This window comes from Mya arenaria, chromosome 12, assembly GCF_026914265.1.
Source record: "Mya arenaria isolate MELC-2E11 chromosome 12, ASM2691426v1".
Classification (NCBI taxonomy): domain Eukaryota; kingdom Metazoa; phylum Mollusca; class Bivalvia; order Myida; family Myidae; genus Mya; species Mya arenaria.
Window position 1 is genome coordinate 41,867,090 of NC_069133.1, and position 12,965 is coordinate 41,880,054.

Sequence of the window (12,965 nt, forward strand, 5' to 3'; positions counted from 1 at the left end):
CTTAAACATAAATTTCGAGTGATAAACTTTTGACTACTTACTTAATAATGCATTTATGGTAAATATTAATCTTTGATAACAAGATTGTAACCATGTATTCAACAGCTGAAAACGCACAAATATCGGGACGGGATGAATCTTTCTTCCACCTCAGATTATAAGTATCTTCCATGGCCGAGAGTGTAAGGTTCATTCCGACCCGAGCGTAGGGTGTTTTGCGGAACCGAAAAGATAGTTAAATTATTGGATCTACTTATCTGAAGTGTGAGAAAAGTAGATCCAATAATTTAACCATGCTAGAAATTCTTATGTTGCCCACGGGCGAAGATAAAATGCCTTTATGGAACTGCTTTTTAATGGTCACCACATTGTAATTACCTCCCTTGTCGAAGGCTGTCGTCTGTAGCATCATGGAAATCTTGTCTTGTGGCAATATTTAGGACGCTAATTATTTCTCGCTTCAAATGTCACAATAAAACAGTTTTCACGCAACTTTCAAGAAATAATGCTTCACTCTCCTTAGAACTATATAATGACCGATTTGACTATTAACATAATCTGAGTCACTGCGCGCATATCCATGACAACCGCGAACTATCGCATATCTATACGCACTTATATTCACTAAGCACAAACGATTTCCAGCAAAAAATACATTTTTACTTAATTTTGTTAAACTGAGGTGGGAGAAAAAGCATCTACTATAGCCGCTCGTTTAAGATAGGTTCATCCCGACCCTCGCGCAGGGTGTTTTGCGGAAACTCGGTAAACCTCGTTTCCGCAAAACACCCTACGCTCGGGTCGGAATGAACCTATCTTACACTCTCGGCCATGGAAGATGCTTATAATCTAGTTAACCAGTTATTATGTGACTTACGAAGCGGAATTTGCAAACTAGATAACCAGTTACTGCCAGAAGCCGGAAATGCATTTATAGGTAAGTGGTGACACGAATCGTACCTAGTTAACCAGTTATAATGTGACTTATTAAGTGAACTTCGTAAATCGTAAATATAACCAGGTACTGCTAGAAGCCAGAATTGCATTTATAGATAATTGGAAACACGAATCGTATCTAGTTAACCAGTTATTATATTGCTTATTAAGTGGATTTCGCAAACCACAACTAGACATCCTGTTAGTGTTGTACAGAAGTAGTGTTGTAAAAAAGGTAACAGGCTCTGTGCACTTTCAAGACTGTTTTTAGTCTTATGATATTTATCTTACGGAAAAAAGTCTTGCGAATATTAACTTGATGGCTAGATAATTGTCGCGAAAATTAAGTGGTTAACATGACACAATTCGCGAACGTTAACATAACGTCTTCTTGCATAACAGACATGTGTGTTGACCGGCCATGGAAGTATACGCCTTTACTAGCGGATCCAGGTCGGGGGGGGGGGGGGCGCACCGGGCCCCGTAGAATCGACCAAGTTTACTAATCATGTTAATATCGGAGATTAAAAAGGTAAATAAATGCGAACTCAAAATGCACCGTTTCGGACTAAAAAATGTGGGAGATCCCTGTCCCCCTTGCAACCGATTTAAACCAAATATATTCTGGTTCTGAGTGAAGGGAGAAAGCCAAAGGTTACGCCCCTTAGTAACGCCCCCTCTAACGTCGAATCCTGGATCCGCCCCTGGTCTAACCCATCCCGGAATTGTAGACTCACGTGCATTAACGCGCCGTTTTAGAAAAATATTTTCATTGATGATGATACTAAATTAAAAATATAACGATTTAGAGACAGAACAAAGTACATCAATAAAAGTATTAATACAAAATTTAATGAGAACCTCAAAACGGCAACGTAAAATGAAAACGTTCTGGCCTTCATTTCAAATCACTGCGCGTTATGACGTTGGCGTTTAATTAAGAACAAGTATCGTTCCGTGACATGTATGCGGGGCGGTTGAAAACATTCTACCCTCGGGCACGCTGCGTGGCCGGTAACTCGGCAAGACTCGTTACCGGCTTCCGCATCTCCTCTCGGTAAGGATTTTTCCATCCGCTAAACATACATGTGGAAAATACTTATATTCTCTCGGCAGTAATATGCCAACATAGATTGACGAGTACTTTGTTTTTTTGCAAACAGTAGAATTCTACACTTTATTCCTAACGCATTAGATATGTCAACAATCTAATACAACCATTGGTATAGAAATCGTGCTGAAATATGAACGACCAAAGTAATAAATACACGGGGAATTACCCAACTTGAATGTCGATTGTATGTTCCACCATTCAAAATCAAGAGAGATAAATAATTAGCCTTGGCCTTCGAAAAAAGTGTTTACGCGAGAGAAGAATGAAGAAGAATAAATAAAGCTTCATATTTCCTACAAATGTCGAAATTGACTAAGGCTACATTTGCGTAATATTTAGCATAATAATAATGTTGAAATTCATCGAACACATCAAGGATAAGCTGCGTCAAAGATATGTTTATGTCTACGCAGACCGCAAAAAGGGTTTAAGTTTTAAATGCATTGCCAATTATATAATGGGATTATCGATTGTATTAGAAGATGAATTGAAATCAAACACATACTGTAAATCCATCGTATGCATTTAATGCACCAAACATATCGAAAGAATTAAATGCATCCACAACCATTGTATATTGGGATTACACTTTATTATGTCGAACTAAATGCATCAAACATCATTTTGTCGAAGTAATGCACAAAACAACATATTGTCGAACTAAATCAAACATCATTATGTCGAACTAGTTGCATAAAACATCATTGTGTAGATCTAAATGCATCAAACATCATTATGTCGAACTTAATGCATCAAACATCATTATTATGATGTTAATACAACAAATATAATTATGTCGAACTAAATGCACCAAACATCATTATATAGATATGTCGAACTTAATGCAACAAACATCATTATGTCGAAGAAAATCCATCAAACATTATTGTGTCGAACTAATTGCGTCGAACTGAAAACATCAAAGATCATCATTTAGAACTTAATTCAACAAACATCATTTTGTCGAACTGAATGCATCAAACATCATTGTGTCGAACTAAATGCATCAAACATCATTATGTCGAACTAAATGCATCAAACATCATTATGTCGAACTTAATGCACCAAACATCATCATGAAGAAATTAATGTATCAAAGACCGTTAAGAAGAATTAATGCATCAAACATCATTGTGTCGAACTAAATGCATCAAACATCATTTTCTCGAACTAAATGCATCAAACATCATTATGTTGAACTAATACATCAAACATTATGTCGAACTAATACATCAAACATCATTAAGTCGAGCACATTCATCAAACATCATTATGTCGAAATAATGCATCAAACATCATTATAAAACGTAATGCATCAAACATCAAAGCGTACAACTAATGCAGCAAACATCTTTTATCGAACTAATGCATCAAACATCATAATCAAGAACTAAAACAGCATTATATAGAATTAAATTCGAACAAACATGATTAAATGCATCAAATATTATCTTGTACGATTAAACATCATTGCATTCGATTGAATATCAAGTTAATACAAAAGACTGCTATTCGCTGTTCGTATTTTACGTCACAAAATGGCCATATATTATATTGTATATCAAATACTACATGTATGTTGAATTTAAATTCGGTTTAACACGTAAGCTAAACAATGCCAAAACAAAAGTAAATAGTAAATATTATAAAACATTCTTACCTGATAAGTCGCTAAAAAATCCAATTATGCGCTGTTTTTTTATTTTCGCTTCCTGGTTTAAAGAATAAAATAAGTCGACTGTAGAGGAAACATGACACTTTAAATATAGGACGTATATATCGTTATGTAGCGATAATCAGAGTGCGATCGAATGAGGTAAAAACTCGCCTTTATCATTGAAGTTTTACAACGGGGTGGAAAAAGCGTGTTTTTACATTGAAGGGATGATTAGGATCTGTTTGGTTTTCCTTCAAAACCCGATTGCATTCTATTCATATTTAAGATATTTATTGCGGGGTTCATGTCATTATCGGGGTATGAACTCTATTGGGCTGGTCAAAGTGTGTGGAGTCCGAAGTCTAAATGACGTCACAATAACGCGGGAAAATATCAACCACTTGAAATCACTTTTAAACGTAAAATTGAAACCATTATAGCAATAATACATTTAAAATATAATAAATTAACACTTTCTAAAATGTTGATTTATATTTTACGTGAGCTGCTGACTCAATACAAACAACAACAAGATCAATAGTTTTCATGTATATTGTTATGCAATGAATTGCGATACGAAAAAATCCGAGATGTTGCGTTCATCGATTGATAAACGCAATTGCCGAAAGGTAGTTCATTTAAGGAATGAAAGTTGAGGTGTAAATATAAGGCTATGAGAACAATTTCGTCTGACAATAGATTTTTTGGTCCATTGAAATATTTAAAATAAAAAACACCGCTTACTCTCTATGTGAAACGCTAAGTGTGTGTAAAATATGAACGCTGGTTAAAAGGATGCAGTCACTTTGAGAAAAAGAGTTCAAACGCCATTTTTCACATTCCGTATCTATTTTTCATAAAATGTGTTTTAATTAATACACCAGTCAATTGTAACCACGGCCCCCAGGTCCGGGGAATAGCGGGGACTTTGACTTTCGTTCCAGTCAACCCCCGGTAAAATATCCGTCCTGTGGGGACAAACCGCTGGAAAAATCCCCGCTAAAAGCCCCCGCACCCCAAGGGCATCCTAGGTTAGGATCATTCCCCGCTGTTTACGGCGCGAAAACAAAACCACCGCATTCACTCGGCACTGCAGGTCCACCTCAAGGGTAAAAACACGGCCCATTTCCCCCGCTATCCCCAGTATACCCCCGGACCTGGAGGGGCCGTGGTTACAATTGACTGGTGCATAATTGGTGAAAGAAATACAAGTGCATGCATTTTTGCATTAAATAAGGTTTTTTTTTCCTTTCAGTATATGTTTCGAACCAAAAATAGCGTTGATGTTTTTTGTGTTGTTGTTCTTTTCATGTTGTTTTTTCGTGTTGTTTCTCGAGTTGTTTTTTTTAATTGCGAGACCAAAATAAGCCTTAATGAACCTAAAATAAAACGAAAAAACGTTAGTTGTTAACAATCGCCATGTGCACCAAATAATCTAGGAGATAACAGTATAAAGAACCTAAATATATCTTAACAACCTATTTTAGATAGTGTTCCGTCAAACAAAATGAACAACAAATCGAAAAGCATTTTTAAAAATGTATTATCTCGGTGTCAAAGCAGATGTTTTCACTTAAAATGTTTTCAGTCATAATTCCGGTCACCCGCTCTTTTGAAAGATACATATTTTTTATTTATGAAAAAAAGTTTAGTTGCTTTTCTTGTATATGCTATTTTGAGCTTTTCTTTGGTTAACGCGTCATTCAATTTATTGAAGAGGAACTTTACTTAATGTATGTACTAAAATGGACTATTAAAGTTACACTCGTATTAAAGCTGCACTCTCACAGATTGGCCGTTTTGACAACTTATTTTATTTTGTTTGGTCTTGGAACGAGCCAATTTATGCGAAAATCCATTGAAACCAGTCATGTAAGACTGCTGACAAAAATTAAATCGCAGATTTTTTTATTTAAGTTAAAAAAATAATCTTTTATGCAATTTTCTTTAACCGTTAGTAACGCTTTAAGCCATAAAACATTAATTTTCGAACGGAAATATAGATATCTGCGATCCGATCTTTTGTCAGCAGTCTTGTAACACTGGTTTGCAGAAATGTACGCAAAAATTTGCTCATTCTTAAATAAAAAGTTGTATAAAGCCGTTGTGACCCGTGTTGACCTATGTGAGAACCCCTTTAGGTCACGTTATTCCTCACCCTGGTTTCGTTAGATTGGCGACAGACATTGGGCCGATTGTTCAGAACTTTTATGAAGTTAACAACGTTGTTAACTTCATCGTTGTTAACTTTCAAATCTATATTCCTCTGTCAGTTTCACAGGTATACTTATGATCGGCAGTATTCCTAACAAGAGTTCAGACAACTGTTTCAGCTGTACTTTTTTAATTAAATATGTGAGCATATCATCAAATTGTTCACCATTAAAAGTTAACAACAATGTCGTTAATTTCATTGTTAACTTTAACAAAGTTCTGAACAATCGAGCCATTATGTACGTAATGCTAGTGAGGCGCATGTCACATGAAACTCAAGAATATCCGTAAGCTTCGTGCCACTAAATGGCGCCCGTTGGCTAGTTTGGCGCCTTGTTTTCTCACAGGAAGCCGCCAGGTGCGTACCGGGGGCATTTTTAGTTGTACGAGGTGTCGACATGCGGTATGTCAATATTTGGGTCTCGATATAAGTTATTTGGGAGAGGAGCGGCAGGTGTTTTTTAGCATACAGCCATAGACGATAAAATACCAGTTTTAAGCACCAATATTCAGCATTCAGTAAAATAACGCCCTAAAAGGGACTCGTGGTTTATAGAAAATGCATTTTTTTACGGATTTGTTTTATAACAAAATAAAGTGTGGCAAATCATTATGAGTGTTATAAAAGAAGTGTTTTCAGATGCATTGCCGGTAAACCTCATTTTTGGTGCCGAAACATGAGCGAGTCTCTTTAACCGATTAAAGGGAGAAGACACCAGATGTTACCATTGCAAAAAAAGAAAGATAATTGTCAAATACTTCTACATGCTTAATATACATAAACTGGGAAACCACTATGTCCTGTTTTTAATCGTGACATCTCAGCTGGGGCAGCGACAAACTATCCTTTTAATCATGTAAAATGATGTATTATCTACCTCATACTAGCTCGTAGTGATAATTCATGGATTGTTTTGAGGAAATACTGAATTTGCCGATTTTGACAGGATTTGGTGTCTAGTCCCTTTAAAGGAAACGGGTTTCAGCACGTGTCAATTCAGGAGAACCAATATTGATGTTTACAGCAGGCGAATTGGGATATTCCAAGGTACACCACATGCACCTTAAAGTTTACTCTTTCAAGGTACGCGTTTAAGCACTTGCCACAGTATGGTGCTGATTGGTCAGTCTTGCACGAGGATTTCATGGTATAGGGGTAAAGTTGTTATGTGGTCATTCTACCTGTCGACTTCACGCCGTATACATCGTTTATTTTGTTCGCATTGCACGTTATGTCGTATGTGAATCAGACAAATGAATGAGGCTCAATATTCATACTTTGTGAGCCGACACTTGGCAAATGAGCACAGGTTTCCAGTGTTAACCGTCTCTGTTTTTACCATGGCCAGTCGGTGGCACAGTGTAGGACTTTTGTAGCCAATGCTTATTTCAGTGCTAAAATTTACTTGTTTTACATATCTTACATGTGCTTTTCTTTGTCGGTTGCACGTCATCACTCAATAAACTGCTCGTTTGGTATTGCATGAATAAGTTGGTGTTTTAGTTAAAACGAAGTAAACCAAAGACCCAATACTGATGCTTACCCCACTTCGTACTGGAGTATGACTAGGTACGCCCCTGGCCGCTCTACTGTTTCAAGGTACGAAGCTTACGAAAAATGACGCGTTTAAAGTAACAGAAATGTTAAACCTTCACAGCATAGCCCTGTGACTTTCACATTTCAACGACGTCATGTCCCTAAGAAGCGTCTATAAATTGGAGATGTCTGTCGAGTAGTGTAGTTAGATTGCCTGCAGATGCCGTGGAGCATTTTTACAATGCTATTGCTTTTTTCATACGGAGAATGATTAATCAACGCTTTGAAACTTTGCCTTGATAAGGTAAGATTGTTGTTGTTGTTGTTTCTTTTCTGTTGTTTAAAGCTGCACTCTCAAATATTTATCGCTTTTACAACTTTTTTATTTTTTGTCTTGGAATGAGCCAACTTTTGCGTATGACTGGTTTCCATGCATTTTCGCATAAATTGGCTGGTTCCGAGACAAAAAATAAAAAGTTGTCAAAACGTTCAAAGTGTGAGAGTGCAGCTTTAAGGTATGTTACATTGACAAGAAGTTTGATTTCATAGGCTGACAATCTTATTACTTTTCATAAGTTGGAAGTTTTAAAACCGTATAGCTCTCCCGAAAGATTAGGCAACTTTCGGAGATGACATCAGATGATATTATTCTGTATTCTAGGTACATTCAAAACGTCAAAATGTTCAAGCCAACTGCATTTTGTGTGGCATTTTTTGCAAGCGTTTTTGGATCCGACGCCCAGCTGAATATGACCGAACTATGTCCATATAACACCTTCTGCACTTCTGGGCCTCTAAAGGTTTGTTTTACTCAAATATTAACTATTTATTATATGCTTTCCGTTGGTCTATAGAGATTTATCAGTGAATTAATAATGTTATTGGCACTACAATCTAGAAGAGACATCCATCACAAGAACAACAAACCTGTTATTAGGCGTAAAAGCAGCAGTCTCGGTTTTATAACGACTGAGGGTAGGTGAAGCACGGTCAACATCCCGTGCCTAGTCTCCTCCGTGCCTAGTCTCCTCCGTCCCTAGTCTCATCCGTGCATAGTCTCCTCCGTCCCTAGTCTCCTCCGTCCCTTGTCTCCTCCGTCCCTAGTCTCCTCCGTCCCTAGTCTCCTCCGTCCCTAGTCTCCTCCGTCCCTTGTCTCCGATGCCCCTAGTGTTCTCCGCCTCTTGCGTTCCCCGTCTCTTGTATCCGACGCCCCTAGTGTTCTCCGCCTCTTGCGTTCTCCGTCTCTTGTCTCCGACGCCCCTAGTGTTCTCCGCCTCGTGCGTTCCCCGTCTCTTGTATCCGACGCCCCTAGTGTTCTCCGCCTCTTGCTTTCTCCGTCTCTTGTCTCCGATGCCCCAAGTGTTCTCCGCCTGTTGCGTTCTTCGTCTCTTGTCTCCGACGCCCCTAGTATTCTTCGCCTCTTGTCTCCGACGCCCCTAGTTTCCTCCGCCTCTAGTCTCCTCCGTCCCTTGTCCCCGACGCCCCTAGTGTTCTCAGTCTCTTGCGTTCTCCGCCTCTTGTCTCCGACGTCCCTAGTGTTCTCCGCCTCATTCGTTCTCCGTCCCTTGTCTCCGACGCGCCTAGCGTTCTCCGCCTCTTGCGTTCTCCGTCTCTTGTCTCCGACGCCCTAAGTCTTCTCCGCCCCTAGACTCCTCAAACCCTAATCTCCGATGCCCCTAGTATTCTCCGCCCCTTGTGTTCTCCGTCCCTAGTCATCCCAGCCCCTAATCTTCTCCGCACCTAGTCATCTCTGCCCCTTGTCTCCTCCGACCTCGTCCCCCACCCCTAGTCTCATCGCCCCTAGTCTCCTCCCCAAAATGTATCCTGCCCCTAGGCTCCTCCGTCATAGTCGCATCCACCTCTAGTCTCCCTCACTAGTAGTCTACTCCATCCGCAGTCATCCCCACCTCTAGTCTCCGACGCCCCAAATCTTACCCGCCACTAGTCTTCCACTCCCGTAGTCATCCCCGCCCCTAGTATTCTAGACTTCCCTGGCCCTTGTCCTTCCCGCCCCTAGTCATTCCTTCCCCTACACTCCCCGTCCAATAGTCTTACAATCCCTTATGTCCCTGGCCCTTGTATCCTCCGCCCCCTAGTATCCTCCGTCCGAAGTCCCCACCCCTTGTCCCCGACGCCCCATAGTCATCCCCGCCCCTAGTCTCCCCCACCCATAGTCATCCCCTCTCCTAGTCTCCTCCGCTCCGAGTATCCCCGGCCCATAGTCTTCCTCACCTCTAGTACTCTAGTATCATCCGCCCCTAGTCATACCCTTCCCTTGTTACCCATATCCATAGTCACTCCCTCCAGTGAATATTTAGTGTTCCGAAGTGGACATATAACTACGAAATACATTGTGAACGAAGGGGCCACGAACATACGACAACATATCATTTGTAGCATGCGGCCGCATATCATAAGTAGCCTACGATCGCATATCATTAGTAGCGTACGACCACATATCATTAGTAGCGTACGACCGCATATCATCAGGAGCATACGACCGCATGTCATTAGTAACGTACGACCGCGTATCATGGGAAGCGTGCGACCGCGTATCATAAGTAGCGTACGACTGCATATCATGAGTAGCATACGTCCGCATATCAAAAGTAGCGTACGACCGCGTATCATAAGTAGCTTACGACCGCATTTCATAAGAAGCGTGCGACCGCATATCACGAGTAGAGTAAGACCGCATATCATATGTAGCGTACGACCGCATATCAGGAGTATAGTACGACCGCATTCATATGTAGCGTACGACCGAATATCATGAGAAGCGTTCGACCGCATATCATATATAGCGTGCGACCGCATATCCACTAGTAGCATACGACCGTATGTCAAGTAGCGTACGACCGCATATCATTAGTAACATACGACCGCATAGCATTGGTAGCGTACGGCCGGATATCATTTATAGCATACGACCGCATTTTATTAGAAGCGTACGACTGCATACCATTAGTAGCATACGACCGCACAACATAAGCAGCGTACGACCGCGTATCTTAAGTAGCGTGCGACCGCGTATCATTAGTAGCCTACGACCGCATATCATAAGTAGCGTGCGACCGCGTGTCATAAGTAGCGTACGATCGCGTAACATAAGTAGCGTACGACCGCATATCATGAGTAAATACGATCGCATATCATAAGTAGCGTACGACCGCATATCATAATTAGTGAACGACCGCATATCATTAGTAGCTTACGACCACATATCAATAGTAGCGTACGACCGCATATCATTAATAGCATACGACCGCAAACCATTAGTAGCGTTCGACCGCATATCATTTGTAGCTTACGACCGCACATCATAAGCAGCGTACGACCGCGTATCATAAGTAGCGTGCGACCGCGTATCATTAGTAGCGTACGACCGCATATCATTAGAAGCGTACGACAGCGTTTCATAAGTAGCGTACGACCACATATCATAAGTAGCGTGCGACCGCATACCATGAGTAGCATACGACCGCATATCATTAGTAGCGTACGACCGCATATCACAAGAAGCGTATGACCGCATTTCATATGTAGCGTACGACCGCATATCTTAAGTAGTGTACGACCGCATATCATGGGAAGCGTGCGACCGCCTATCATAAGTAGCGTACGACTGCATATCATGAGTAGCATACGTTCGCATATCATTAGTAGAGTACGACCGTGTGTCATTAGTAGCATACGACCGCATGCCATAAGTAGCGTACGACCGCATATCATTAGTAACATACGACCGCATATCATTAGTAGCGTTTTGAAAAGTCATACCGTAGATGCGTGTTGTTGATAAGATGTTGCCAGGGTACTGTAGTCACGTTATGACCAATTGGGTATGATGTCGCAACGGATTCTACCAGACAGAGTGCGTGTTTGTAAACAATCTTTATATATATATATACTGCGCATGTCTCTTCTTTTAAAACAGACATGGACACCAGATGAAAATCAAAGACCTTGTTGCGAACTCTGTCTTTGTACTGAGGACTGCGGATTGTTTGGAAAGTGCTGCTACGATTTTGAGTCTGAAATGGGCATTGAACAAATCCATAGATGTTACACTCAATATCAACTTTATAACATTCCAAGGAACTTATCAATGCCATCCACACGGGAAGGTTTCATTACCATAACTAGCTGTCCAGATGATAACCAAGGCTATGAATCTTGTCTAGAAATGCAGAAGTTTGATGATTACATTACGGTGTCGAGGAATTCCGACGGCCGCATCTATGTGAACCGGAAATGTGCACTATGTAATGGAGATGAAGATGTTGTCGAATGGACTCTTAATATCATGGAATGTGAACATATTATGAGTAACAGATTTAATAGCACAGACCATTTTGAAAAAGCAGTTTTGGATTCCTGTGGTCTTTACTCGATGCCTCCAATCAGCTTATATGAGGATATTCTCAGATATGGGTGTTCGGGTACGATTAACATTTTAAACACATGCAGGCAACACTCAGGTGATATGAACGCGTTTATTACTGAAAACGAGATAAAATGTAAAACCGTTGACAGATCACCTAACATTCTCCAACGAAAAAACTTATATCAAAATCTATTTTGTCTCCATTGCTTTAAGAATTCTGCATATGTTGAAGAAATGTGTGAAGATTATTATCTGGGGAAAAGATTTGACGGCATAGATTTCAGTTTGATTTTGTCCACAAGAGTTGAACCAAAAGACGCTCCGTTGTGTGGCAAGGATGAGATGTTTGACCCACTTCAGGTAAATCTGTTCTGCATTATACTAATAATTTATTTTATTTCGCTTTTGAATAGAGATATTGGCTAATTTTAATGACGGCGTATACGCCCTCATCTTGTTGACGTAATACTGCTTCAAAATGACCAACCGAAGTCTGCGTTACATATCATAATAAACGTTTTAATAAACGTTTTGAGAAGTCGCATACCATATTGAAAAATGCCTACAGTTGAGTTCCAACGCACATAGTACAGACCATGTGTTCATAATTTCGACCAGTTGATCTGTTTTGAAAGTTCGATAATCCGCATGCTCAGCGAAGGTTCTTTTCGATGAATTATTTATAACGTGTGCCCTGTGGTCTTCTAAATGACCTACGGCGGATTATTACCTCAAATTAACATCATATTTGGCAAATAGCATTTTGATCGTCCTTTTTGTATTTGTTCCTCTAAAGAAATAGGTCTAGCTAGTATGTTCTGAAGATCATATGCATTCTGAAGTTTCTCTAAATATCTATCAAGCGGTTATGACCGCCATTACGCATATCACGTGATGATTATCAAAATCACGTGACCGCATTCAAATTATTGAAACAGTTTATAATTTCAAATAAATGGTAGCAGAGATCTGTTCACTCATCCAGATGATCACTGAGTTCTCTGTTTCTCTTGCCTTAATTTTGATACTCTACTGTTTCTATTTTCGTTTTATTTCAGAAATCGTGCATACAGCTCTACTGTCCAACATTCTACCTGCCAGGATTCGGTGTTTGTCTTGA

The 12,965-nt window shown here is 40.0% G+C and overlaps 2 protein-coding genes across 6 annotated transcripts in view; both read right to left on the bottom strand.

The window, feature by feature from the left end:
- The window catches only part of LOC128211917 (B-cell linker protein-like), a 36,234-nt gene extending 32,401 nt beyond the window's left edge, over positions 1–3,833 (bottom strand). For 3 of the 5 annotated variants that reach the window (XM_052917049.1, XM_052917051.1, XM_052917050.1), the window contains exon 1: positions 3,711–3,833. The gene's annotated coding sequence lies outside the window, so the exon portion shown is untranslated. The remainder of the gene's footprint in view (positions 1–3,710) is intronic. The other 2 variants (XM_052917052.1, XM_052917048.1) reach the window with 1 other exon arrangement.
- A 4,757-nt stretch (positions 3,834–8,590) lies between these two features.
- On the bottom strand, positions 8,591–9,305 carry LOC128210703 (U1 small nuclear ribonucleoprotein 70 kDa-like). The gene is made up of 2 exons (XM_052915055.1): positions 9,199–9,305; positions 8,591–9,038 (listed from the first exon to the last, which is right to left on the bottom strand). Exons 1-2 carry the CDS (start codon positions 9,303–9,305, stop codon positions 8,591–8,593), a joined length of 555 nt encoding a protein of 184 aa, XP_052771015.1.
- Positions 9,306–12,965: the final 3,660 nt, after the last annotated feature.